The 27,471-nt window shown below is 41.4% G+C and overlaps 3 protein-coding genes across 3 annotated transcripts; 2 read left to right on the top strand and 1 right to left on the bottom strand.

Annotated features, from left to right (window-relative positions):
- Positions 1–767: 767 nt before the first annotated feature.
- Positions 768–18,726, top strand: tmem184ba (transmembrane protein 184ba). Its single transcript, XM_071463458.1, has 9 exons — positions 768–1,145; positions 1,238–1,299; positions 3,401–3,634; positions 4,502–4,667; positions 9,635–9,725; positions 9,962–10,129; positions 10,482–10,651; positions 10,738–10,932; positions 11,984–18,726. Exons 3-9 carry the CDS (start codon positions 3,401–3,403, stop codon positions 12,211–12,213), a joined length of 1,254 nt encoding a protein of 417 aa, XP_071319559.1. The 5' UTR covers positions 768–1,145; positions 1,238–1,299; the 3' UTR covers positions 12,214–18,726.
- maff (v-maf avian musculoaponeurotic fibrosarcoma oncogene homolog F) lies at positions 17,091–23,768 on the bottom strand. The gene is made up of 3 exons (XM_071463469.1): positions 23,582–23,768; positions 20,364–20,451; positions 17,091–20,108 (listed from the first exon to the last, which is right to left on the bottom strand). The coding sequence occupies exons 1-3, from the start codon at positions 23,668–23,670 to the stop codon at positions 19,665–19,667; spliced, it is 621 nt and encodes a 206-aa protein (XP_071319570.1). The 5' UTR covers positions 23,671–23,768; the 3' UTR covers positions 17,091–19,664.
- Positions 23,769–24,615: 847 nt separating this feature from the next.
- Positions 24,616–27,471, top strand: tomm22 (translocase of outer mitochondrial membrane 22 homolog (yeast)). Its single transcript, XM_071463470.1, has 4 exons — positions 24,616–24,919; positions 25,416–25,534; positions 25,947–26,064; positions 26,315–27,471. Exons 1-4 carry the CDS (start codon positions 24,830–24,832, stop codon positions 26,387–26,389), a joined length of 402 nt encoding a protein of 133 aa, XP_071319571.1. The 5' UTR covers positions 24,616–24,829; the 3' UTR covers positions 26,390–27,471.

Here is a 27,471-nt window from a genome sequence, read left to right as displayed (position 1 = left end):
TACTTTACTTGATTATTACTAGATATGTCTACTTCACTACAACAGAGACATGTTTTACTTTGAACTCCACTACAAATAAAACACATTTTATACACAACACAGTTTGTAAAATAAGATGCTTTGTAACAGAGTTAACTACTAAACAGTATTTTAAGTGTTTTAAATCGGTTCCAAGTCGACCAACTACAACATTGAAATGGTCCTTACATCTTTAAACATCAGTACTAATAAGCATTTAAAATAATCTGTCATAGTAACTCTTATAGGGCACTTTCAGATTGCTGATAATAGGGTATGCCTGTACTTCAACGTAAGCAACATTTTCAAGGCAGGGTTTTTACATAGTATTTTACATTATGGTAGTGCTAATTTGATGAACACTGTGAATACGTCTTCCACCACAGTTTACTGGGGCACCTTAATGGTATTAGTTACATCTGTGCTTTACATGAAGTTACTTGTATGGGCCTACTCAAAATTCAAACAGGACAATATGACATAACAAAAGTGCCACTTATTATTATGGTGACTATTTGTTGCCCACATACTCCGACTACACAGTCAGGACAGGAAGTCGTAAACAAATAGTTAATCACTGTGTAGGCACAGATCTTCTGATCACCTCACATCCCACATTTCCATCGCTGCTGGACCAGGAATAGACCCCCGTATGGTCAGAGCTCCTTGCACAAACCCCGCCCCCTGTCTGTGTTAGTCAGCGTGTGATTGGTTGAGCCGATTCGTCCTCTAGGAGTGGGCGGGGTCAGTGTGATCTGCAGTTAATCCGACAGGGATCGGCGTGAAGTCAGCGGAGTGAAGGAACCGGAGCGGAGGGGGAATGACGGAGTTCACTGATTTAACTCCAGAAACACCGACTTCAGACGATGTTAACGGACAGATAGGGCCGTTAAGAGGCTAGCATAGACGTTGTTTAACATGAGAAACGAACTTTAGGGGTGAGTTGTGTTGTTGTTTTTTTTTTGAGGGACACGCAGAGGTTGACGGGGCGGTCCGTTGAGGGCTCAACATGGATGAAGCAACGGTGCGGCTCTGAGGAGGAATTAGGGCCGTTTCTGGGTTATTTCTGTTCGTGAGTTTGTCTGACGGAGCCGAGGAGGGTTTTCAAACGGGAATCTATTTACCAGGTGAGTCTAGTCTCTAAAACAGTTGATAATTACTTTGCCTTGACATAAACACGACTTTTCCCAACTAACAATAGTGTTTGTTTCGTTCTCAGTTACAGACGTACAAATCAAATTCGCCCGTTTGGCTAACTGCTGTGGCTGACTGTTAGCAAAGGTGAGTCTTTTCAAGCTTTGCTGTTTGTGGTTCACTTGTTTGTGTTTGAGCGTCATTTCCATATTATTCAAACTTGTCAAAATCAAAATCACTGTCATGGGGAAAAAAAAAAAATCAAAATACAGACAGAAGTGCCAGTATGTTTTAGTGGCTTCCTGCTCAGTAAATCCCAGTGTTGTTGCTGTTGTTGCTGTTGCTGATAATCCAGTCTGGTTGTCAACCATATCATTACTTATTATGAATTATACACACCCCCTGTTTGCCCCCCCACCCCCATCCACCCCTTCCCATCTGTTGCTTTGCTTTATTACTGACCCCCTGCCTCTCTAGTAAATACTGTGAATACTGTGTGTGTGTGTGTGAGAGAGAGAGAGAGAGAGAGAGAGAGAGACCTTTTTTACCTTTCAAATGTAACACACAGATGTCCCTTTGCTCCAACACAGCATCATTTCACTGTCACTGGTATTGTGTGTGTGTGTGTGTGTGTGTGTGTGTGTGTCTGCTGATGCCTTCACTTCTTGTTGACATGTGGATCTGCTGATCCCTGGCAAACCAATACAAATGACCTGCTCTCTCTCTCTCTCTCTCTCTCTCTCTCTCTCTCTCTCTCTCTCTCTCTCTCTCTCTCTCTCTCTCTCTCTCACACACACACACACAAACAGCCAAATTATAACTCCTCCCAGGGTCACATATAAATGCGTGAAGCAGCCTAATGCATTTTATCAAACCACCAAATTTAATCACTTGACGTTAAAGTGATTAGTGTTGTAAGGAAACTAAATGGTGGGTGGTGTGTGTGGGGTAGCATTTTGTCAGCCTGTCATTGTCTGCTCCATTTGCTCCCTGTGCTACGTGACTGTCGGTTGCCATGCTCCTCTGGCAGATCAGCCATAATAGGTCAGAATGAAGGGTAAAGTCTCTCACTGTATTTCTCAATCAGTGGCCATTTTTAGCGCTCATACCCGCTCTTTTACCTTTGTGATCTCTGCTTGTGTCTTGCACTGTGCGTTTGTGTTTGCGTGGGCTCCCACTCCACCTCAACAACGTCAAGGTCTCCGTCTCCCCCAAGCTCAGTCTAACATGACAAATGTCTGTCAGCATACAAGAACAAATGCACCCCGAGAACATGATTGTGTCATTGTTTAGACCCAGACAAGCTGCTGCTGCTTGTTATGTAACGTGTCCTCTGGCCACTCCAAGTCCAGTCATCTTCAGGAGCTGTGGGAAGTGGATACAGCAGCATCTGTGACGTCTTTTGTTCATCTCCGCCAAAACTTGGTCCGGCTGTAGGCTGTTTGTTCTTGTTTGATTCACTGGTCAGGAATGGAAAAATCTGTGAATAGCCGAGATGGGAAGATGCACCGGAAGATGTGTTTATGATGTTAATACAAAAATTTTTTAGGTCCAGTCTGTGCAAAGATAATTGGTTAAATTTTAACAATATCACATCACATCCATTGAGTTTTTTCAGTGATTGAAAATTCTAGATTTGAGCATCTGTTTTTGTTGTCAGTTCTGCAAATCAAAGAGTAATGTTTTTGTAGATGCTGCCATTTCACCCCAAGATTTAACTATCATACAAAGAGGAATCACTGAAGCCTCAAAATACCAGAATGCCTTGCAGCTAAATGACATGTTGCTTTTTGTTAACCTCAAAAAAAGCTCACACGCAGAATAGTAGATGTTGGGGCACATAGCTGGCAATAGACAAATGGCATTCTGGGGGATGTAAGAACAAACAAAAACAAAAACACATACATTTGTATAATTGTCGCACACATAAATTTGATTCATAGTGAAATGTTGTCCTGCAATGTGTCTGTTTATCCTCTATCTGGCTTCCTATCTCAGATCCTATCTCAGAACAAACACTGATAACAGAGAGCATGTGATCTATATTCCAGGTTGATGATTACTAGTGGGAATGTATGTTCATACCTTATGGTTTGTGTCACCACATTGTCACTGTTTGAAAAGAGTTTCAGTGGTTACTATATGTACACATACACTCCCCTTGGGCCATTTCACTGATGGTTCATCTATTCTGTCCAAGTGGTCCTACAAAGACGTGAAGGTTTGACACCCTCTGTGTCACTTCCAGATGTTGAGGCTGTGGAGGCGAGACATGCCGCTCTCAGAGAGGCTGGGGGAAGACTCTCCTCTGGCTGCAGCACCAGGGCCCCTGCTCACCACAGCACCAACAGGCCCTAACATTTCGTGGCTCCCAGAAGCCCCACGGCTGAGCCCAGAACAGCCTATCTTCCTCATGACTCCCGCGGCACAGGCTGTGTCTGGCTTCTTTGTCTGGACCGCACTCATCCTCACCTGTCACCAGGTAACGACTTCCAAACAGCATGAGGAGAGGGAGGGGTATAAATCATCAGATTTTTAATTCTACTTAAACTGAGTGATACTGTTTGGTTTACTCAGCTGGAGATACAAATGATGAGTTCTGACTGAGCAGCCTGGTTTTTCTAAAGTAGCTGCTCGCAAACATGTAAAGTAGATGCTGCAGGCAGGTGTGTGTGCTGTTTAATGCACAGGTGATGTGATCTTGAAAACACACACATCTGTTCAGGCTCAGCGAAGGGCAGGGGTTGCTTGGTAACATCTCTAGGCAGGTGTTTGTGATACTGGGCATGAATGCGCATGAACACACAAACATGTGTTTGTGCAAAGCTGAAACTTGATCCAGGTGAATGAAAAGCTTCTATGAAAATCTGTCTGGAAAGAAGGGACATTGACAGCAAAGAGACGTAGATGATGCATAAATGTCTCATGTTTCTAATATTTCTATGTATCTGTATCTACATAATGACAAACCAGGTCTATTCTTAGTGTCCAAGTCCCTCTTCTAAAGTTTTTAAAAGATTTGTTGCAGCCTAACTTACAGACTCTCTGCTGTCCTATCTTTCTACAAAAGCATTTAAGCCCTTTGATACAGACTTACTAGTCTATAACCATAGTAAGAACAGGGAAGCAGCTTTACTTTCTTATCCCACAAAGCCGTGGAATACTACTTTTAATCTAGCCTGCACTATTCATTTTATTTTATTCTGATATAGTGTTGATCTTTTAAACTTTTAATTCTTCTTATTTTCCACAATTTCTAGTTTGTAAAAAAAGTCTGTTCTGCATGAATACGTCTCATTTTCAGTATTTATCTGGTCAGTATTTAAGATGCCTCTTCTGTCTCTTCCAGATCTACATGCATCTACGTTTCTACAGCGCACCCAGGGAGCAGCGCCACATTGTGAGGATCCTCTTCATTGTTCCTATCTATGCCTTTGACTCCTGGCTCAGCCTCCTCTTCTTCACCAATGACCAGTACTACGTGTACTTCAGCACTGTCAGGGACTGCTATGAGGGTAAGGACATGCTTTGGACATGCTCTCCTGTGGAGCTCAGTCTGGGACTTACAGTGATGGTGCAGACAGCTAGGGTGGGGGCAAAAATATTGAGAAACTGCTTGGACAGTAAAGCTCTTGCCTAAAGCTTGTTGCTTGTTGGGATGTTGTTTTGGGAGTCATTATGGTTGCACCGAAATATCCAAAGCCACACACATTATGTAAAAATGTAGCATTAATACTGTTGTGTTTAGTAGTTTTTATTCTCGCCCAGGTTCCGTCAAGGCTAGAACTCTGATATCTCATGATACACCAGGATGTCTTGAATAAATACATATTTAATGGCATTTGTTTTGATAGAAGTTACCTATTAAAATCCAACTCATTGTGGGCAATGGGCAAATACAAAATGAGACTGTTGGTGAACAGCCTGTCCATCCATCCTTAAATTATTCCACACACTCCCTCTCAACCTTATTAGATTCCTGCCTTTTCTGTTGCACATAAAAACTGTCTTTAAAACATACATTATAGTTCATCTCTCTGTCAAATGACAGAATAAAGTCCATAGGAACTGCAGTGCTCTCCTCTTTGGCTGCGTTCAGACTGCAGGCAAAAGTGGCCCACATATGATGGTTTTACTCCAATGTGACTTTTTTTTTTCTCAGAACAGAATGAACAGCACAAATCCCATTGAACCTGAGCTTTTCATTTTGTATTTGGGTCACTTCCATATGTGGTCCTAAATCAGATACAGGTCTGATTTTTTTTTTTTTTTGCATTGTGAACTTTTACACCATATTCCTCACAATTCTGCACTGGCAGGAGTCACTGTAGTTAAAAGTAGTTTTCAACATCCTGAAATTTTGGATCATATCTGTTGCAGTGCATATCTGTTCACGTCACAGTTTCACATCCACAAACACCTCTGTACAGAAGTAGCAGCCAGTGCTCCACAAAAAGCCATTATTAAAACATTTTGCTGTATTTCTCCTGATCCTCATTTTCATCCTCATCATCATCTGCTTATGATTTCACTGGCTTCCACTGCCCATCAACTAAATGAAACCATAAACACTTCAGTGGCCTCCATGTTTACTTTCGTACGACATTGTGCTGATAGTGATTGTTGTTTATTATTGTTATTGTTGTTTTGTGCACATGAGTCAGTTCAGGGCTGAGACCTCTTCACACTAGAATCTTATATTGACCACGTTTTAAAAATAACACAAGCAGCCAAACAAAAAAATCTGTTCTTAGGTATTCTTGTGATCTTCATATCTCCATCTGTATGTATCTCAGAAATTTGGTTTTGGTATTTTTTTTTTTTTTTGGGGGGGGGGGGGGGGGGGGGGGTTATTATTGTCTTTAATTAATAGATTAGTAGAGAGTGACAGGAAAGGGACAGAGAGAAGGAGAGTGAAATGCAGGAAAGAGTCAGACCGGTTGGGAGTTGAACCAGCGACTCACCTGCTCAGAGCATCAGCTCATGTGGTACACGCCCTAACCACTCAGCTATCAGGTCACTCTGGTTTTGGTATTATTTTGAATTGAGTTAATGTGTCTTTTACTGGAAGTGATGTAAACATGGATCAGTGGTTTACTGCTCACTGTAGCTTGACTGTGTTTGTATGTGTTAGGTCAGAAAAGATGAAGGAGATGATGATCTGGCAGCTTTGCTCAGCGGATGAATGACACAAACACAACAAATGCTGCCTGATGCTTTGAGTCTGTGTGTGAAAAAATGGGCAGGGGGTGGTGAATGGCAGCTGACGTTCACTGCCCCCACTCCTCATTATCAACAGTCAGCTGTGACGTTCAGGATAGAAATAGTCAGCTCAGTATGACACTTAGCTTGTGTGTCACTTCCCTTCCTGTGCCGGCGCACTGATGATGTCAGATGCATTTGGATATGGAGTGGTGGTGCTCTATGTAAGGTTCTGCTTTTGACAGGAAGCATCGTCAGTATTAGTGGTCGTCATATCACTCCCACAGACAGATGGCTCTCTTCCTTCTTTTTCTTCTCCTCCTCTCTTAACATCGTCTTCACTCCCTTTTTTTTCACACATCTACTTTCTTTTCCCTTCTTCTCCTCTCCTCTTCTCCTTCTGTTTGCCCTCCCCTTCCCACAATGCTGCTGAGCCCTGCCTAGATCTTTGCCTCAGCAAGCATGGACCGACCTGTTGCATGGCAACTGCGCTCACAAATCTTCCTCATCAACTAGAATGGCTGCATCAGATAACGGGTTTCTGTCAACCAAACTTGCTGCAAAGTTCCTGTTCTCATTGTATGTAGGCCTACTGTATCACCGTGGCAACGAGCAGTGCTGACAGGGATCCATGGGGAGAAGTGAAGGAACATAATGGTAAACAGCTAAGACAGAGAGCTGTACTCAGAGCAGATCAACCAGTTCTCATCACTCAGCTCTGTACACCAGCTTTTGTGTTTAAGTCAGTGAACTGGCAAGTGTGGCACATTATTACCTAAGTGTTGTAACAGGTGTCTGAAGCCAGACAGGAATCCAGAAACTAAGTTTGTGTGTGTGTGTGTGTGTGTGTGTGTGTGTGTGTGTGTGTGAAGGTTAAGTCAGAGGAAGAAAAGGACAATATGATAACTCAGTTGCAGACAGCTGACGTAACAAGAATTTCTGCCATTAAAACAGCTGAGATCAGCTTTGAGATGTATGTGATGACACAATACTGCAACACAGTGAACCTTCCGCCCACACCCACCCACACACGCATACACACACTCATATACACTCACACCGTGGCACACGCCCAAGATAAATCACACTTTCGCACTTTCACAGTTAACTGATTCACACCTGCCACGCTCACCTCATTTTACCTCACATGCACAGTCAGACAAACACATCTTCCCTCCCCCATACTCACATCATTGTGTGTGAACATGCATGCACGCACACATAGAGGGTTAGGAAGTTCCTTGGGGGTTAACAGGATTAGCCCGGTTGTGTTTTTATGAGCTTCTTGGTCGTCATCAGCCTCTCACTGAAGCAGCACAGAGGGGGGATAATCCCCTGGTCACAGGAGACTGTCAGGTGAAAATCACTCACACCAGGAAAGGTGTGTGTGTGTTTGTGTATGTGTGTGCGTAGCTTTGGATCTTCTGTCCTCATAAAAGCTAGGAAGTGAAGATGTTGATACTATTAGAAATGACTTTTTATTTCCCCTTTGAGCCTTTAATCTCACTCATAGTCAGTGACTTCAGTAATCACGTGCACATACATGCTGGGATTACTGTACTGTACAGAACCTGTCTCTGACTATATTATTCCTTTGACTGAACTATAAACTATATTACATACAACAGTAAACACGGAATCTGCAGCTTCATTAGCACCTTGCTGAATCTGAATCCACTGCCAAATTTAAGTTTAACTCCTAATATATTTAAGCAACAAATCATATCTTTAAAAAAATAAAACTCAAAGATTAATATCCAAAGAAGTGAAACCCAAGTTTTATCAGGTTATGTGTGCTATGTAGCTAAATTTCTGTGTGCATGTTCTGTTCTGCATCTGCTCTCCTGTCTGTACATATAACTAAATCAACAAGCAGACACATACTTCTGTAGTGGTATGTAGCCATTATTATAATGTGTTTAAGGTTGCACCCCATACTTTGGCCCCTGCACTGAGAAAATATTACTGTATTAATTCCTTATATAGTTCTTTCATAATAAGACAACCAAATAAGATTTAACTCAAATCATGTACTATTTGCAGAATTATGTTGCATTAGTTTCCAACATGTGTTGACCCAGTCTGTCATAAATAAAGAAAGTTGTATGCAAAATTTAGAGCACCCCAGGGGAAATTACACATGTTGTTTATTTTTGAAGTTAAAAAAAAGTAAATACAACCTCTATACCTCTATGATTTTATGCAGGAAGTATTTGTTTAGTCGGCCAACCTCTGACAGATGAGAAAAGAATATAATTTTGGACTCTAATCATCCTGATAATTTTGGATTATCATGAGTAAATAAATGTAAAATGAATCAAGTGATAGTGTGTGAATCTTGTGTGTAAGTCTTTAGACTTTGGGTTGACGCCTTAGTTCAGTTTCTGAAACAGTGTGACCTTTTACAGTGAAATATTTAAGGAATGACATGTTGTCACACCTTACTGTAGCTGAAATAGTATAAATCTAACATCTTACATCTGTATCAAGTGTGATCCCCTGCTCTTTCTGAACTACAGTCAGTTAGACCATAACACACAAATAATGTGATTATACAATATGTATACCTGCGGAAGTGTGACAGGAAGTGATGTTGTGTGACTGTTGGGGGGTCTGTGGGTGGTTCACTCTGCTGAATTTTTTAGTTTCTCTCTGTTACTTCACGTTGCCAAGTGCACCTTAACAATAAAGGGGCTACATGAAGTGTGTATGTATTTCTTACAAAAATGTTTTTTTACGACAACTCACAAGCAATACAGTGAACAGTCTGACCATTTAATCATGGAGGAAAAGGTTTTAACATTTGTTAAATTCACTGACGGAGAGATAAACCTGGCACATCGACACATACAGGCCTTTTTCACGGACAACATTTTGACGTGTCACAGTAGGAGAGCACTGGTGGAATTTCATTTAGCTGATTCAGTTTCAGCAATAAAAATAAAGAAAATAATAAATAAAAATGGTCACAGAATCAGCTGTTGATAAAACAATACTGATGTGAACTCGCGTTATCAACATTTTCCCACTGCTCATTCATTTTTATTATACAGTGACTATAAAGTTCCGAACTTGTCTACCATATGCTCTTCATATGTCATTTTCACTTAAATCAAATAAATATTACATGGGATCAAGTGGGAGCTGTTACAGTAGCATTTACTGTCAGACAGACCTCTTAAACATCTTGGTGGCCTCTTCAGAGCTACCATGGATATTTGAAATAATGTCTGCTTAGATGTAATAACAACCAACCCTTTCTGGCCTTGTTTTTCCCCAGCGTTTGTGATTTACAACTTCCTGAGTCTGTGCTATGAATACCTCGGAGGAGAGAGCGCCATCATGGCTGAGATCCGAGGGAAACCCATCGAGTAAGTCTCAGATTTCTCCTGCAGAGGGATTTGATTTTAAAAACCATTTTAATAGTAGAGATGAAACAGTGGTGATTAGCAGATGTTTGTTTTTTTTCTTTGTTCAAAACAGTTATTGTGTGTATATTCCTTCTTCCTGCTGTATGTTGCTGTTAATTTCCTACAGATATCAGAAATATTATTTTCATATTATTTTCATTGCTTCAGTCAGAATAAACTGAGCTTTGTCCCGTCAGGTCCAGCTGTATGTACGGTACCTGCTGTCTGAGGGGGAAGGCCTACTCCATCGGCTTCCTGCGCTTCTGTAAGCAGGCCACCCTGCAGTTCTGTGTGGTCAAACCGCTCATGGCTGTCATCACTGTTATCCTGCAGGCCTACGGCAAATACAAGGATGGAGACTTCAAGTGAGTGCTGGAACGAGGGAGGCAGGAAGGTCTATCAGCTAAACCTGGACTGAGTTTTTGGTTGATATCCTGTATTGGATTTGAATGGTGAAGTTGGCCATGCGAACAGAACAGTAGGCACCTACTTGCCAACAAATTTAGCCTGGTGGATTACTCCTTTTAATTATTAGATGAATTGAATGGCCTAAACTGATCATCACCTCCTCCCTGAATTGTTTCAGTTTAATCTCTGATGAACTTTAGGCTTTTATCCTGACCTACAACAGCAGATAATCAGAACAAAACCACATTCAAGTGATGTATAAATGAGCAGCATTAACATCACTCTCTCTGACTTCTTCTCTTTCCACAGCGTTGCCAGTGGTTACCTGTACATAACCATCATCTACAACATCTCAGTCAGCTTGTCTCTGTATGCCCTTTTCCTCTTCTATTTCGCCACGCGGGAGCTACTCAGCCCTTACAGCCCCATGCTTAAGTTCTTCATGGTCAAGTCGGTCATCTTCCTCTCCTTCTGGCAGGGTAGGGAAGCTGGTATTGACAGTGACAATGTGTCATGCAGTGCTGTGAGGACCGTCATTAAGTTCCATCTTGTCATTTGTGGTCAGGCATGTTGCTGGCCATCCTGGAGAAGTGCGGGGCCATCCCTCAGATTAACTCGTTGGAGGTGTCCGTTGGCGAGGGCACGGTCGCTGCTGGTTACCAGAACTTTATCATTTGCATCGAGATGTTTTTTGCGGCGCTGGCTCTGCGACACGCTTTCACATACAATGTCTACATGGACAAAAGTCTCGATTCACAAGGTGAGAGGACGGAGAGGAAAGTTTGAATGTTGGGAATCGTGATCTAACATCTTGTGATTTTCTGCCTCATTTTCCCTCCTTTTTTAGAAAACCCAAATCCTCCTCCTTTATTTGCTTGCTCTTTATGCTTTTATTTTTCACCTCTGACTTTTGGCACCCTACTCCACATCACTCACATTTTCTTCACATGAAATGGGTCATGTCTTTTCCTGTTTCTACACATCAGTCTTCATGTCTCTCTGTTTTCTTTCTGCTGCACCCTAAAGGACCCGTTCTTACATACGGAGAGTTTGGTAGGTGACACACGATGATGTTTACTCCTCAATCCCCCCTTTTCTCTCATGTTGCTGTTTTGGTTCTTTTGTTATTCAAGGATTTAAATGTGATTTGGTTTTGTTTACTTTTGACTGTTGCTGTCTTTTCATTTAATCTTTTTCTTTTTGCTACGATTTAACCGTTTCCTGATTTGTTTTATTGTTTATTTTGTTTTTCCATCATTCCCACCCGTTCTTACTCTTTTTATTCAGTTACCTCCTGTCTAGCATCCCTCTACATCACTGTGGACCCTTTTTCCCTCTCTGTTCCCTCACTTTAAATCACATCCTCTGCCCCTCTACAATTCCTCCTTTCCCCCTCACTTCTCTTTCACCCATTCTCTTCCTTTGTCTCGCTGTTGAACACCCTCTAAATCACTGATGCCCCATTCCTCTCTTCTCTCCATTTGCTCTCTCTTCTTTTCCTCTCCCAGCTTCTTCTCCCACTAAATCACCGCTTCCCATTCCTCTCTTCTATTCTAATCCTCCCTTCCTCACCCCCCCTTCTTCCCCTCTCCATTTGATTTCACCATAAATCCACCCCCCTTAATGTGTTCCTCTTCTATTTTTCTTTTAACTCTCTACTTCCCCTTTTTATTTCCTCTGAATTTTTAAGAATTTCCACACCCTTTTTTCCCCTCTCCCAACCATCCTTTTGCCTCCTCTCCTTTTAACCCTATTCACTCTTCACGTCCTTTCCTGACCTCTAACTCTCTGGTCTTGTCTGCCTCCTGCAGGCCGCTGTGCCCCTATGAAGAGCATCTCCAGCAGCCTGAAGGAGACCATGAACCCAGGCGACATGGTCCAAGACGCCATCCACAACTTCTCCCCAGCCTACCAGCAGTACACCCAGCAGTCCACACTGGAGCAGGGTGCACCGCCACCCGTCTCCCGCACCCACAGTGCCGTCAGCGCACGTGGGGACACCGAGAAGACCCTCCTGCTCAGCTCTGATGACGAATTCTGAAGCTGAACTGACACAAACAGGCACCCGTCGCAGCACAGCTGACTCTTATTCAGACCGATGTTTTAACGGCGGTTGGTACTTGACCCTCCTGTGCAGCTGGCCTCTGAAATGTGTGATTGATTATAGAGTTTGTGTATTTGTTTTACCTGTTTTTGAGACTGCTCATGAGTGCGGGGACTTTCTTGTGTAAACATTTCTGCACCCTCACTTCCCCAGGCGTCTTACTTGGTGGGAACACTCTAAGCTGATTTTGTGTTATAACCACAAGCCAGAAAATAAACAGGGTTGTGTCAGTTTTTGGAAAGTTCATGAGTCACACTTGTACATACTGAATCATACTTGACTTATGAACAAAAGTTTTCTGGCTTGAATATAAGTTTAATGTCACATTTTAGCTCAGGCTTGTTTCCTACGCTCAGATGTGTCTCTCAGTGGTAATGGAATCATCCTAATGGATGTTAACCTCTAGTTTCTGATGGCTCTGTTGTTTTCAGATCCTCATTGACTTGTTTATCATAGTTTCCCCAGTCATGGAAATCCTTAACAAATTGAATTAGACTTTTTTTCCATGACTGGAAGTGAAAGATATAATTTAAGTTTTATAAAAGTTTTGAACTTTTCATTTTTTAAACTTGAAAAGAATATTTAGATATTCATCTCCAAAAAATGGACAGATTAGTTGGTTTGCAATTCTATTGATGTGCTTCAGACAGAAGCTGTTTTCAGTGTCGTGACAGTCTTGTGGTACAAATATGATGCGTAGGTACAGGAAATACACGCCTAGATTGTGTGACTGAACCCTGGTGTGTTGTGGGATTTTAAAGGGACATCCTTCACTGCCGTGAGGGGATCGATTTAGAGGGAAACCAAGTCAGAAGCGTGAGTTGTATGGATCAATGTTAATTATATTGGTGGAACATATAAGAGCGAGGCAGTGCAGATTATAGATTAGACAGTACATCTGCTCCAGTGGGCAGCAAGAGTGAAGGGCAGCAGCAGAACTGATCAGGATTACACCGGTGTTATTTGAATGGCTGGGATTAAAGCTCGAGCTGGTTGACTCAGACAGTAGGCCTCTGCAGGCCACAATGTAGGTTAACAGGATTGAGGGAAAAACAAAGGAGGAATATAGGTTAAAGCTAACTTTAGATGCCCGTTCTCTGTACAGCAGCTCTATCATAGCAATGAAGAGTTTCCTCTGTTAGTACAGACACATGATTCCTAATGTTACAGGCAGGCTTCACTGACATTTAAAGTCAAACTGAAAGTTAGATTCACCTCACTCTTTGTGTAAGGAAATATTAATGAGCCACTGTGCATGATTTTCCATTTTTCAAAAAGTAATAAATTCAGTGTTGTGTTCGTCCTTCAGTATAGAAAGGAGGAGGGGTAGCGGCCATTGGCTGTCTTTCATGAGTATAGTCTATGGTCAAATCCTGTAGCAAGTAGTCCTGTAATCTCAGCACGCCATACGTCACTCTGTGGTTTAAAACACAGCGCGGAGTAATGTACGGAGTCATGGAGTCACACGCAGGAAGTTCTTAAATGAGACAGATGGTACAAATGCTAGTAACATCGGCCCCCGGTTGTCTAACATCCTATGTGTCTGTAGGAAGCAAAGCGATAGTATGATGGTATGATATTGGACCAATCAAATTACCAGTACTGACGGAGAACGTTGTTGGGGGGGGGCATCACAGCGAAAAAGATGAGTACACAAGTCAGAACAAACACCAATGATGTACTGATTCCTTAGCAAAAAACGTGGTCTAATTTCAGTTCGACTTTGAATTAGCTTGAGTTGTTTATTTGCGAAGTCAGATTTTAAAAATCCACCCATCACCCAGCCTGATGGTCCTGACTGGATTTACAACATCTGTCCAAATCAAGTGAGCTTTCTGCATCTGCCCTTCTCTGTTCAGCCAATAAAGTTTCAGTGTTTTCATTTTTTCTTCGAAGGACTTAAGTCTTCAGCTTAACTACATTTTTTTGCACATTGTACAGTTCTTATCTTGAGAGACGTTATATTTAAAAGAAAACTGCATATTAGCACTACATTGTCCTCTAATGCATTGACAGTGTGTCAGACAGTCAATGTTCACTCAGTTAAAAATAACACGAGTGCATAAACATGACATTGTTGTGTTTCTTTGACTTGGATGCTGCTCTGTTCCAGTCAGTCTTTTTTTTTTTGTTTGATTTAATTTCACCGCAGTCAGAGCGGGTTATTTTTTACTCATAATTGGAGTTCTTGAGTCATCTGAATGAGTCATGCCAAGACTGCCGACGTGTTTACTGTAACTACTTTCACTGCGCTGCTGTAGCTCTGTGTGAACACCAGGGGGCCGTGTGGAGGAGACAGGGACGCTCTTATCTGCAGCTGTCAGGCAGTTATCACACGTTTTTAAGTGTAGTGTATATGTAACGGAAAAAAAAGCTTTGTCTGAGGGCCAGTCTCTTAGTTTTTTGTGTGATCATTGCTGTGCGTGTGTGTATGTGTGTTTGTCTGTGCTTTAAGCAGAAAACAGGAGCAAACCCAGGCCTCAGACAGTGGTCATGGGTCTTTTTTTTTTTTTAATTTCTACTTCTGCTTGACATAATATTAGTTTTAAATGTGAGGGATGCTATGTCTGTGCACAGAAGCCGCAGCCTATTTTTAGATATTGCTGAGTGCTGTCTGGGTAGTTATGTTGCTACATTTTGACATGGACACAAACTAGATTTTTTTTTTTTTTTTTTCACCACAACTCAGCTTCATCCACAAATGACCCTGAATTCCTTCCTAAAAAAACCCGTTGTCGCTTCAGCATCATTGTGTCGCTCACAGTTTTTGTCTTTATAACCTATTGGAATAAAGACATGACTTTTTAAAACCAGTGCAGATTAACTTGAAGTTTAAGCATTGAACCTAATAGATATAGATCTCGTTTATCTATTATTGTGCGTCTTTACATTTTGAAAGACATTTTCCTCCGAACTTTCTTATCAGGGTGGAAATAATGATAAAATCCAAACTGATGCACGTAATGTTTTCCTAAAGACACGTTTCCTTGCCTGATATTACAATAATTCACTATTTAAAAGCAATTCACTTTTCAGCTAAGACGCTCCCATGCACTCTTCACTTTCTTTTTTTTTTGTCATGATGTCCTCACCAGATGTATATGAATATCGCTGGGAAAATGCTGTAACTATTGTTGTAAATACAGTTTCCAGTGCTGTCTACGGGAGGAATTGTAGTGATGTATGTCGAAATAGTCACATATGCTGTAAAGCACTCGAGAAACAAAGACCTAGTTTTGTATTTTTACTTCATAACTGTTTTTTTTTTATTTCAGCCACTCTTGGTTTCTAGTTCTTTGTATATTTTAAAGCTGCTCATGATGCTACAGTTTCATGTCTAATGGATAAATATTGGGAGAAATAATAAAGATATTTAGTCTGGTATTAAGTTAACCCCTTTTATTTTTTATCTTTGTAATTTGTATTTTGTCTAATTAACGTCATGTGAACAACAGGAACTAACAGGGTCGTTAAACTGTTTTTAGCTAGTGAACCAGATTTCACAAAAAATATGATGTACATATACCTAGATCAGCTTCCAGATGTTCTGGTTCTTCTCCAGATGCTGCCTTAAAGAGGCACTGCACCAATTTCACACACAAACATTTACCGGTCATGACGAGTACCTGTCAGCCTGTTACAACAGCTGCATGATGTCCTCTGTGGTTCTTCAGATAAGACTTCACATGTTTAGGAAACAGGCAGAAAAAGTCTAATAAAGTGATTGAGTTGCATTGTGGGAAATGTAGGATGCCATGTTTTTGCTCTTAACTCACACTGAAAGCAGAGGCGAATAGGATATCATTGTTTTTGACCATTCGTTTTTAATGGTCCTGTTGCGACTTTTTGACAGTGTGACATTAAATTGCCTAAGTGATAATTTAAGGTTTTCAATGATGATCCTTTAAATTCACAGTGAGGAAACAGTCTGATGTATCCTTGGCTGTCTGTTGTCCCTATGCTCCATTTCAAAGTTACCTAGTGCACAATTACTTTTGTTTTTTAAATTTTACATCTGTTCATATCACTGGTAGATACAGAACATGTATAACTCAAAATTAAAACCACATTTCCCATAACCCCCTTGCTTCCTGCCACAATAGCTTATGTTAACTTCACAATGTCCTCCACCTGCCGTTATGAAAGAGTGCACTGGAGAAACAGTATACGTTGTACATTGCACCATAAACCAATATATCAATATCTTCATGCTGTAAAACTCAATAAGAGCTTTCTACAAAATAAGAGGAGCTGGTAAACAAGGTGAAATGTTACTGAAAGGTTTTTAGAGACCACTAATGTTGTTAGTGGTGCACTACTGACAAATTAAAACTGTTGCATTAAGTGAAGTATATTCTTAACATGTCTGCCATGGAAGTACTGAACAATGTAAAAACATCAGACAACAAGCACCAGGCCGCAGATGAAATACCACTGACACTCAGATCATCGGAGATTTACTGTAGCTGAGGTAAACCTGAGCACTCTGCTCGTGTGCCTGAGTCAGCAACTGATGTTGCAGCTTATGTAAGGTGTATATGGAGACAATGACTTAGACTTTATTTGCTATGAATCTGTCAAAAGAATTGTTGTAATTCTGCTGGTCTAATCAGAATTTTTAATGTTATCAGCTCACTTGCTATTCTCACTATGCTTCATCCTTGGTCAAAATAGCACCATTTATACTTTAACACTAAGTTTATCTCCTGATCTACAGTGGTAACTTGTGCAACACATCCTGTAGATCCACTTCCTTTTTGTACCACACGTGTGCATTGACTCTCCCAATCTAGCTGATAATCACAAACGCACCATTTTATGTACAATATGTACAACATTTATTATAATTAATATTTAAAATAGACAATGTACTTAAATTTTCACAATAGAAAAAATACAAGTAATAAATACAAAGACCATTTTTGTTTTGCAAGTATTACAAAACATCCAGCACAATTTGACAGATGTGAGACGTTAAAATATTGAGAATAAATGCTTTGCCACACTGATATTCATATAGCTAAATATATGACTCATATCTTAAGGAGTTATTTGTTAACACATTCTAATGTGTTACAATGCCTGCTTATATATGATATTGCTAGCTCTATTCAGTGGCCTAGACTCCATGAAATCCAGGCCTGTTTGAGCGTGTGGGCTCAAACAGGCCTGCAACTGATGGAGATTTTCAAGTGAATAAAACACCACCTCTTATCCCACCTTCTTTCCCAGTCCGCCTTGCCTACTTTCTTTCTCCATCATCCGACAACTCCTCAACCCTCTTATCTCCTCCTCGTCTCCATCTTTCCCTCCACATTGTTTCAGTCATTTTCCTTTAACATCCTGTGTTTTTGCCCTCCCTGCCAATTCAGAAGTGACCTTAATTTTTCACGCAAATATCATACGAACCATCATAGAAAAATAATATCCCTCCAAGAATCCACTATGACAAGCCAGTACAAACATAGCAAAAACACACACACAAAAAAATCATCATACAGCAATATGGCCATTGGCTTTGAGCATATTTCTACATAGCTAATAATTAACATTTTGTAAAGTAATAATAGTCGCCACACAACACAAATAGACATGAGAATATCCCCGGACTAGTCATAAGTAAGTACTTCTGAAAACAGATAGAACATCACAGCACTCGTTAGCTTGTCTTTTCATAATATCTACCTTTAAATACAAATAAAATATAGAATATATCTCTGATAAATGTCACTCAACATTTTCGTCTCTCAACGGCACATACAAACATTACAAATAAGAACACAAAACGGGAATGTATGCAGAGGATTTTGCATCGATGTGAGCGTAATTCCTACCAGATGCGACTCTGCTCTGACACGTTTTTGGCAAAATGACCAACATCTGTTGCTGGGAGTCCACCAGATATGAAAAAAAAAGGAAGCCACAACAGTCTGTAGCAAAGTTACTGCACAGTAGGGATTGTGAAATGAGTAATGTGGGATCATAGTTTAGAAAGTAGGAATCATAAAAAAAGAAGGAAATGTGCGGTCATGAGCAGGCAAGAAGGAGAGATTACAGTCTGTTTTTAACCTTTTCCCTCTTAGGTTTGCATTCTTGTAACGCCTACATACACCGAAGGCACTGCGTTAATGTGGGAATTGTGTACACAAGCAGTAGAAAACTATTTTCTCCCCACATGGAAGGGTAGAACAGGTAGGGAGGAGCGACTGGTGAATCCCAAAACCAAGAAATTTCCATGAATGAACAGTCTGAAGAAATTCATGATTCATGAATACAGTGTTTCTCAACAGTGTGACAAGTCTTGCCTCCAAAATCCCCATGACCCAAGCAGTTAGAGAGCAGGTCAGGTGGGTATGAGTATGCTGTAACTGCTGTATTTTATTTTCAAGCAAATGAAGGAAGCTCCAGATTGATTATATAGAAATGATTCTTTTCAAACTATTAACCAAAGACCTAAAAAAACATCACTGTATCAGTGTAGGAAATCCCTCATGACCCCCACCTGGATATCTAGTGACACCAAGCTTGAGAAACTCTGCATTAATGGCTGACTGATTCATACTTTGTGACACTTTCTTGTGTGCTAGCAGAAACATATAACCACAGGCTGGTATGAGAAAAGGCAAGTAACTTCGGACTACAACTGTACCAGGAATGCAGACTTTGTAGAGCTGGAGGAAGCAGCGCATACTGTACGTCCGCCCCACCCCGTCATTTTGCTGTTGGTCAGGTGCCATAAACTGCAGCGAGGAGAAGCCCTGGTCTTTCTGTAGCACAACCAGAGAGCACCAGCGTCACGGCTGGATTTGTTGAGCAGTGGAGATGTACAGTAACTGTGGTTGGGTTGGTCTGGCTTCAGAGTCCAGTTAGTCAATGTCTACACCCAGTGTGGATTGGGGAATGCGTGTGAGGATTTTGTGCACGTCTGTGCATGAGTGCTCAACGCCTCGTTCACATTACACCTGCTGCTTTGCTCTGAACTGTGAGAGTTTCTACACAAACATACTTCAGTGAATTTCATTCAACTAAGCTGCAGTGTTATAAAAATAGCATGAAGTAGAGGACACCTCCACTAGTCCTAGATGATGTTTCAGCTGTTCCTGGCCCTTGCTTTGGAAAACTAAGCATAGCCGCTGTCTGTTCGATGACATTACACACCACTCTGTCAGCACTGTGTCACACGGGACCAAATGACTCTTGCATATTATAATGTGAATGAGGCGTGATGCAAAACAAGCGTTTAGTATTTTCCTACTAATTTCTCTTCTTGTCTTTTTGTTCTCCAGCATGTGTGTGTGGTATATGTATGCCTGCAGGTGTGTGAATGTGTGTGTTTGCATTGCAGGTTGTGCGTCCCTCCCCCCCGAGTCTGGTTCCAGCAGCTCCTTCTAGGATGGCTCCTGTTCTCTCTGTGGCTGAGGCTGTGGTGGACTCTTGACAATGGTGATGACTGAGGCGGTGTTGAGGCGTGGGGCTGTAGCCAGCAGGTTGCCGCCTCCTGCTTCCAGACCCCTGGCGAATCTCTGGAGAGCAGCCAAGCGTGCGCCGAGCCCCTCCAGCTCTTTCCTCATGCCGGCGTTCTCGGCCCCAAGCCTCTCCACCTCCCTCTGGAGCTCCATCTTCTGCTGCTCCAGGGCCTCGCGCTGGGAGACCCGTTTGACCCGGCAGCTGGCGGCATAGCCCCGGTTCTTCAAGGTGCGACGGCGCTGCTTCAATTTCTGGATCTCCTCACGGGACATGCCGCGCAGGTGGAGGTTCAACTCCCGGACAGAGAGGGACATGAGCTCACTGTCCGACAGGAAGGGCACGTTCTCACCACATTCCTGCTTCACCTAAAAGGAAGAGAGAAGGAGGACATAAGAAGAGAGGAGATAGATGAAGTGTTGGGAAAAAGATGGACAGAAGAGGAGTAAAAAAAAAAAAACATTGACAAATGACATCAAAGAACAACTAAAAATGGGAGGAGTAAAACCTCTTTCTAACATTGCCTTTTTCGCTCTCGTAAAAATAGCCCTGGGCTACAAACATGACTCATTCTTCTTGAAATAATCAAACTCCTTTAGGTTTTATTTCTGGCTGTGTGTTACCTTCAGGGCTTTGCTGTTTCTTTCTGTCGTCATGATCCAACTGTCTTCAGTTCTTCCCCCCAAGCACCAGTCAACACAGATAGACACTCTGGAAAAAACAGAAACAGGAGAAACACAAAAAAGGTATATTATCACATGTGACTGGGGACATCATGCTGTTTTGGTCCATATCTGGCCTGACATTTACCATCCGCTCACAAGACAGCCAGTCATGCACGATAAAGAAAAGGAGAAGCCACAGATCGCTCATGCTTCTCCAAATGTGCTCTCTCATTAAACTCTGCAGCCTAGTATGAAAGGAAGAGGAGGTTTTGAAAGCGACATACTTTTTCTGTTAGCTGGAATAGTGAGGAGGAAGTTATCATGTGTCTGCCCTTTGGTTGCTCAAAGCAGGTGTCCTAACCAATTCCCTCAACACTTCCTCTTGTCAACACAATACCAACGGCTCAGAGAATTCACTGTGGAAAAGTCTCAGGGCAGGCAACTATTTTCTTTCTCTCTGTTAAACTGTAAAAATAATCGTATAAATATCATTATTTTAAATTATGTGTGTTTTAAAACAAAGACAGAATACCATTGTATCAAAATTGGCTCAACATATAAAGAAAATCTTAAAATTATTATTATTATTATTGAAACTTAAAGCGAAGCACACGAATTGCTGCTAATTTCTGACTTTATAGTCAAAGCTGGGAACTAAAACACTATGACTGGCAAAGTTTACACACTCTTAAACTGCTTCTTCCATTAACAAGCTGTAGTAGCAGCAGTAAAAGTGTTTGTCTAAGTCTCTACAGCCTTAACACTACTGTATTTGGAAATTTTCTCCCATTCTTCTCACTGAGCAGTTCACAAAGACGACATGGGGACTTCCTGCACTCCTCTTAAGGTCAGTTCACAAACGCTGCTGTGTGGGATTAAAGTCCAACTTGCTCTGTTTTTCCCCCAGTCACTTCTTGGTTGATTTGGCTGTAGGATTCAGATCACCGTCATGTTGATAAAGAGACATGAGGCTGTTTTTGCTTCATTCATTTCAACCCCATCCTGAACAGAGTACACGGCACAGGAAAAGCCCCACGGTATGCTTATGTGACGTTAAACTGTGTTGGCTGTAGAGCTAAAATATCTTCTGACATTAATATTCAATTAAAACCAATAAGTTCAACCTTGACATCATCAAACCACAGGGTGTTTTCCCCCATAGACTTTAAAGAGTGAATGTGTTTGCTTTCATATTTACTGCAACATTGGATTTTCTTTTTAGAGTGAGCGCACTTTCATTTTGTCACACTATAGCCCAGAATGTTTTTTTTTTTTAAGAAGTTGACTGCATGATACCACATGTGTATGCTGTGGCAACATACAACCCTGTGGTCACTGTTGAGCCTCTGGCAGCTTCTCTGATGAGCTAACACTTCACACTATCGTTTTTCTTTGAGAAACACACTGATCTAGACAGGGTGACACTGCAGCTAAATTACACCACTTCTTGATTACGGTCTTTGCAATCTATCTATAATCACTGACATCTTTCTCTGGCCTCTTAACTAACAGCAAATCTTTCAACAGTAAAACTTTTGAAGATGGGGGCATGCTGTTTTCAAAGCTGTGTGTGAGATAAACCTGTGGGGAGATCTATTGTTGTCATCTTAGAACTCAAGAAATCTTTGAGTTTAAGCATTTCAGTGTGAATTATTTAAGATGATTACAAGTTGGGGTAAGTTGGATTTCTGCTTGCTTGCTTGCTTGCTTGCTTGATTGAGATGTACTGAATTGCAACACGTTTACGACCCATTTATAAAAGGTTATTACGCTCATATAAATGAGGTGTTTTCGTTTTCAACTATAATCTCTTTTGTTTTTACATGGGTTGACCTGCTTTAATGACAGTCTGCTTTCATAACCGTCTGTTTATGGCTTGATATGAAAGCATGTATAGACACAGTAACCTACATTAGGAGTGGATGTGAAGACAAGATTTGATTTGTTCTGCTGACTCCAGCAATACTTCACAAAACAAACTGCACTCCCAGGAAAGTTAACCATGCAGACAGGAGGAGGAACCATACAAGCAAGAGGTTACAAAGTCACATTCCCCCTGAAAGGGTGTTTTTTTGGAAGGGAGGGGGGGGGGACTCAAGTTCACTTACAAATAGGCTACAAACCCATGGCTATTAAATCCCCACTGAATTCCATAACAGTACAATGAGCCTTTCACTGCACATTAGGCCTACAACTTAATGTACAGTAGTTGCTGCTCTATTTAAGGAACATAAAACAGTTATTCTAATGGTCTCTAGTTTGCTGACCATACACTTCATTTCCCGAAATGCGTGGGAAGTGGAGGTTGCAGCAACAGTGGTCGTCCAGCCAGCCGGCGGACTCCGGCTGTAAAGCCATGAGACCGCCGTTTCGTTAAGTCAGGGTGATTCAGCAATAAACCGTTTGCTCAGCTCCGCTATGACTACCACTGAGCCCAAACCCCGGAAAACCAGCTGTGACCACGTCTTTCTGTTTTTGTCCAAACAGCACAGCATATCCACGTTTGTACTTTACTATTAATATCACTTTAGAGGACATAGTACTTTTTAGGTAAAGTGGGACGCAACAAGTGAACGTAGCACTGTCAAACGCAAGCTACAACTAACAGAGTTCATGAAGTTAAACAGCCTAATATCTACTCCATTTCATATTACATATATATATAATGACAAATACCAAACACACCACTTCTGGAAACTGTGTTTATTCATCTAACTAGATCCAGAATCCACCCTTGTCCTTATAGGGAGAGGAGCTGGCCAGCTTGGGGGAAAGGCGCTGCTGCTATAGTAAACAGCCATCACGAGTGCCCTCGACACCCATTTTAGTAGGACTTTAAATAATCCATTTAAATTGTTTTAAAACATACGGTTAAATAGGGAAGCGTGAAGCCCCTCCGACTGTCAAATGCTTCGGATATAGAGGCTTAAATATGAAGAGCGGGGCCAAATTATCCGCATCATCTCAAACATGCTAGTAATGTTAACTGTTAGCATCTAGCATCAACGGTTTCTGGCGAGCTAAAGGAGATTAAAACAAACAGCTGCCTGCTCACTTGTCCTTGGTTGGTTGGCAAGTCCCCGGCGGATACTAGTCCTTTAGCTGTCGGCTGTGCCAACTGAAGTCCAGCGAAATATTTTTAACAATAATATTTTTGAAACAAAATGATCATTTACCTGCTGTGTCGAAGCGACTCTGGCGACAAAATGTCAGTCCGCCTTTTCCCGGACTCCGCTGCTCTCTGAGGTTGGATTCTTTCATTCATAAAAAACACAAGCGACAATGACGTCAGGCCGAAAGAATGAGGGCGGAGCCAACCCCGCCCCCGCGGCGTACTCCGGGAGGATGTAAACAAGGAATCCCTACATCCCAGAATTTTTCCATGACCAGACCCCCCTCACTGTTCCCAGCACCAACAACTTCTCTGGAAAAATGAAAACACAGCGAGAGGCTTTAGATACGCCCTTTACCGACACTATTTAGAGGTGTGTGATGGTGAAGTTGGAAGATCCAGCAGAATCCAAAAATACCAACAAATAACTAAGGCTGAAACCCTCACACCCCATACACATACACACACACACACACACAGTTTACACTAGTGTCAAACAAACAAAAAAAAAGAGAGAAATTTGTGGCGGGTGTACCATACAAAAAAATAAAAATAACATTTATATATATATATATATATATAATATATTTATTTATTTCTTTAAATAAATCCATACGGGAAAGCATGTGTCACAAAGAATACTTTGCTAGTAAATGCCCAAAGCGTCTTTACTTCATCTGAAGGTGTAAAATTATGTTAAAAATAAGGATTAACAGCAAAGCTTCCCCTCTGAATGATACTGTACATGTTTTGAGGTAATACCATACCGCTCCAAAATATTTAACAGCATATAACAATATAGTGGCAGGGCAATACCCCTCCTCACTATGTTTATTGGCTTCATTACTCTGCACTGTTACTGTAATAGTGTTCCAGTGCTCTATTAAAGTGGTCCAATTTAGTGATCTAACAATACACAGGTGTTTCACCGATTCTTAATTAGTGGTAAAACGTACATATATTACATTCATATTTTTAGCCAGTTAATGACGTTTTTATTTTTTATTTTATTTTTTTGACACCATAGACTGCTATAAGACAGTCCCTACTACAGGGGGCGCATTTTATTTCTGGTGAAGTACAAATTGACCCCTGCCCTTCTCTCGTCATCCGACCTGACAAACCTCACGTTTCGTGCCTGTGACCTCAGACTGGCGTTGGACGGATGCACGTCTCTTAGCGTGAGCTTCATTGAAAGCCGACTGGAAGCGACCGGGAAATCACTCCGCCGACTGTCGCCTTTTACCTGCGACCTGTTCGCCGCACACGCACCCGATCCAACCCGACAGCGAGCCCCGGGCTAGCAGGAGACATGGCCACAATCGAGGAGCTTTCCCCCGCTGCGGGCCCGGTGTCTACCCGGCCCCCCGAGGACGAGATTGACGACGATGAAGATGAAGATGTAAGTATCTAGAAATTCAGGAAAACCTCTCAAAAATAAAATGAAGCCTAGAGTCGTACTGTCCTGTGTCCAGTTTGTCCTCTTCTTGGATAACACGGCTAGCTAACATGGCTGCAACAAGGCTAACTAGCTAGCTTCCTGAGGTGTCTCTTAAGGCTTTGGATAACCCTGTCTGAGAGCGTGGTCTGTTGCTAGTACACCAAATCGTTAAGCAGCTATAAGTACTGCTCTGTACAAATAGCAAATAATCTCATTATGATGTTATTATCTTGATTGTTATAGCATTGCCAAGAGAAAAGTCAAATTAACCTGTAGCAAACCAGGATAGACAGCCTTTATTTACCGAGTTGATAAATGTATGTGGATTTATTTCAAAGTCAAAGTGAACTCTGAATACAACAGAAGTGCACAGTGTTCTGATTCATGAGAAACATTGCTTGATTTCATGCCTCCAGTCTTTTTGTAGTAAAATCTGTTTTTTGCATGTCTCCTTCAGCTGGATGAGACACTGATGGAGAGGCTGTGGGGGCTGACAGAGATGTTCCCCGACACAGTGCGGACAGCTGCTGAGGTGTCTGCACAGTGCTCCGTCTCATTGGTCAAGAAGTTTTATAGGTATGTCACCTAAGTGTTTTCCTCCCACGTTGTCGGTGCATGAATTTGTGCAGGCTTTCAGATTAGTTTAAGTGATCAAGAGATTAACTGCAAATTCTTAGATTTGATCTCAGTAATGGCCATTGGTCCTGTCCTTGCATTCTTGAGTCTTGTGTACTAAATGGTTACATGCTGATATTTACTTATGATGGAGGTAACTTATCTTAGATATGGATTTTTGGGCACCCTGGTAGCTCACTAGGTAGGTTGCATACCTCATTTCAAGTCTGAGTCTGACTGCAGTGTCCTAGTGCCTTTGCTGGATGTCATCTCTTGTCTCTCTCCACTGTTCCTATGAAAAAAAATTAAAAAGAAATTGAACTTCTCTGTCCATACCAAGGAGTGACATAATGAGGTCGTTGACTTGTTTCAGTTTTTCCCGCTCTGCGCTCTGGGTGGGTACTACCTCCTTCATGATCCTGGTGCTGCCTGTGGTGTTTGAGACAGAAAGACTACAGCTGGAGCAGCAGCAGTTACAGCAGCAGAGACAGGTAAATGTTTATATGCATGTGTAAAGCATTAGCCGAGAGAAAGTTGGGAGGTGATCTGTGATGTACTTCATCAGTAGTTTGAATGCCCTTTGATTTATTTCGTGGAACAACTACAAAACCTTAGGTTTTACAGGTGTGCTGAAGCAAGTGTTGACATGGGCTGAGGAGTGAATGTAGTATGGACAGAAATTGTGAATTATAATGAAAAATGCACTGCAGATGTTTAGTTAATAAACCCTTTCCCCTTTAGATCCTACTGGGGCCCAACACTGGAATGTCTGGTGGGATGCCGGGCATGATGCCTCCTGCACCTGGCAAGATGTGAGGGACAGGAATGGCCAACAGGAGCCAGATATCTGCTAGCAATATAGCAGGGTCGCTCACAAGGAGAGACAGAGAGACCATGGAGAAGAGCAAAGAACTGCAGTCATTTAAAAAAAATAAAAATAAAGCAAAGCTGTGTAAGAGCGGCGCAAAATTAGGCTCAATCCAAGTATTGGGTTGGCTGATGGGATCGGAAGAGGAGGATGTGAAGGGTGTCTACCACTTCTCTCTCGCTGTCTCTCCTTACTCCAACATCATGCAGAGACTGATTTCCAGGAGCACTGCTTCTACTTTCTTTTTCTTTTTTTTTTCTTTTTTAATAAACACTTATATCAGCATAAATAATGTGTTCTGTAGAGGAAAGCAGGTACAGGTGGATAAAGTGAAAGAAAAAAAATCTAGAGGTTACCAATTGTATGTCTCGGTGTTCACAGTTTGAAGAGCGTTAATATACTTTTGTTGGAACTTGTATGTGGAGAATTATGTTAAAAAATATCTGACAGACGGGTCTGATAAATGATAAAGTGAAGCATACTGTAGACAATATTAATTGATGGGAATGTGGTCTACAGAATGGCCTTTTGAAGTTCTACATGCTAAATGACACTCTTTTCTATGTGGTGCGGTTACGACTGTTCATTTGTCACAGTTCACCATTGTGCTACATATGTATGTCAAAGTGCAATGCCTCTAACTTTAAACTAGTCACAGTTAATGGATTTATCATAATTCTCTGAATTTAAACAATGGATTGTACAATGCAACAACGTCAGATGTCCCGACTTCCAATAATTCAAAGATTGTTGTGTTCTTTTCTGTTTATAGTATGCGAAATACAAAGGTATTTTGTCAGGCAATAAGGCAAGACAGGCAACCTCTTGGACAAATGTGGTTGTGATGGATGATAAAGGTTTAATGGTAAATATTACTCAATATTACCCGGAGAAGAGATAATGTTATGTTCTTTTCTCTGTTGCCATCCATGTGATAATTCATGTCTTACCTCTGTTCAGTAAGCAAACCCATGACTCTGTTTTGTGTTCAACATGACTGTGGCAATTAAAACACCAAATCAAACGAAAA

This window comes from Trachinotus anak, unplaced genomic scaffold (assembly GCF_046630095.1).
Source record: "Trachinotus anak isolate AG129_WGS33_773 ecotype Australia unplaced genomic scaffold, CSIRO_AGI_Tana_v1 ptg000025l, whole genome shotgun sequence".
NCBI classification, from domain to species: domain Eukaryota; kingdom Metazoa; phylum Chordata; class Actinopteri; order Carangiformes; family Carangidae; genus Trachinotus; species Trachinotus anak.
The sequence above is the reverse complement of the archived record's forward strand: the minus strand, read 5'-3'. Positions and strand labels throughout refer to the sequence as shown.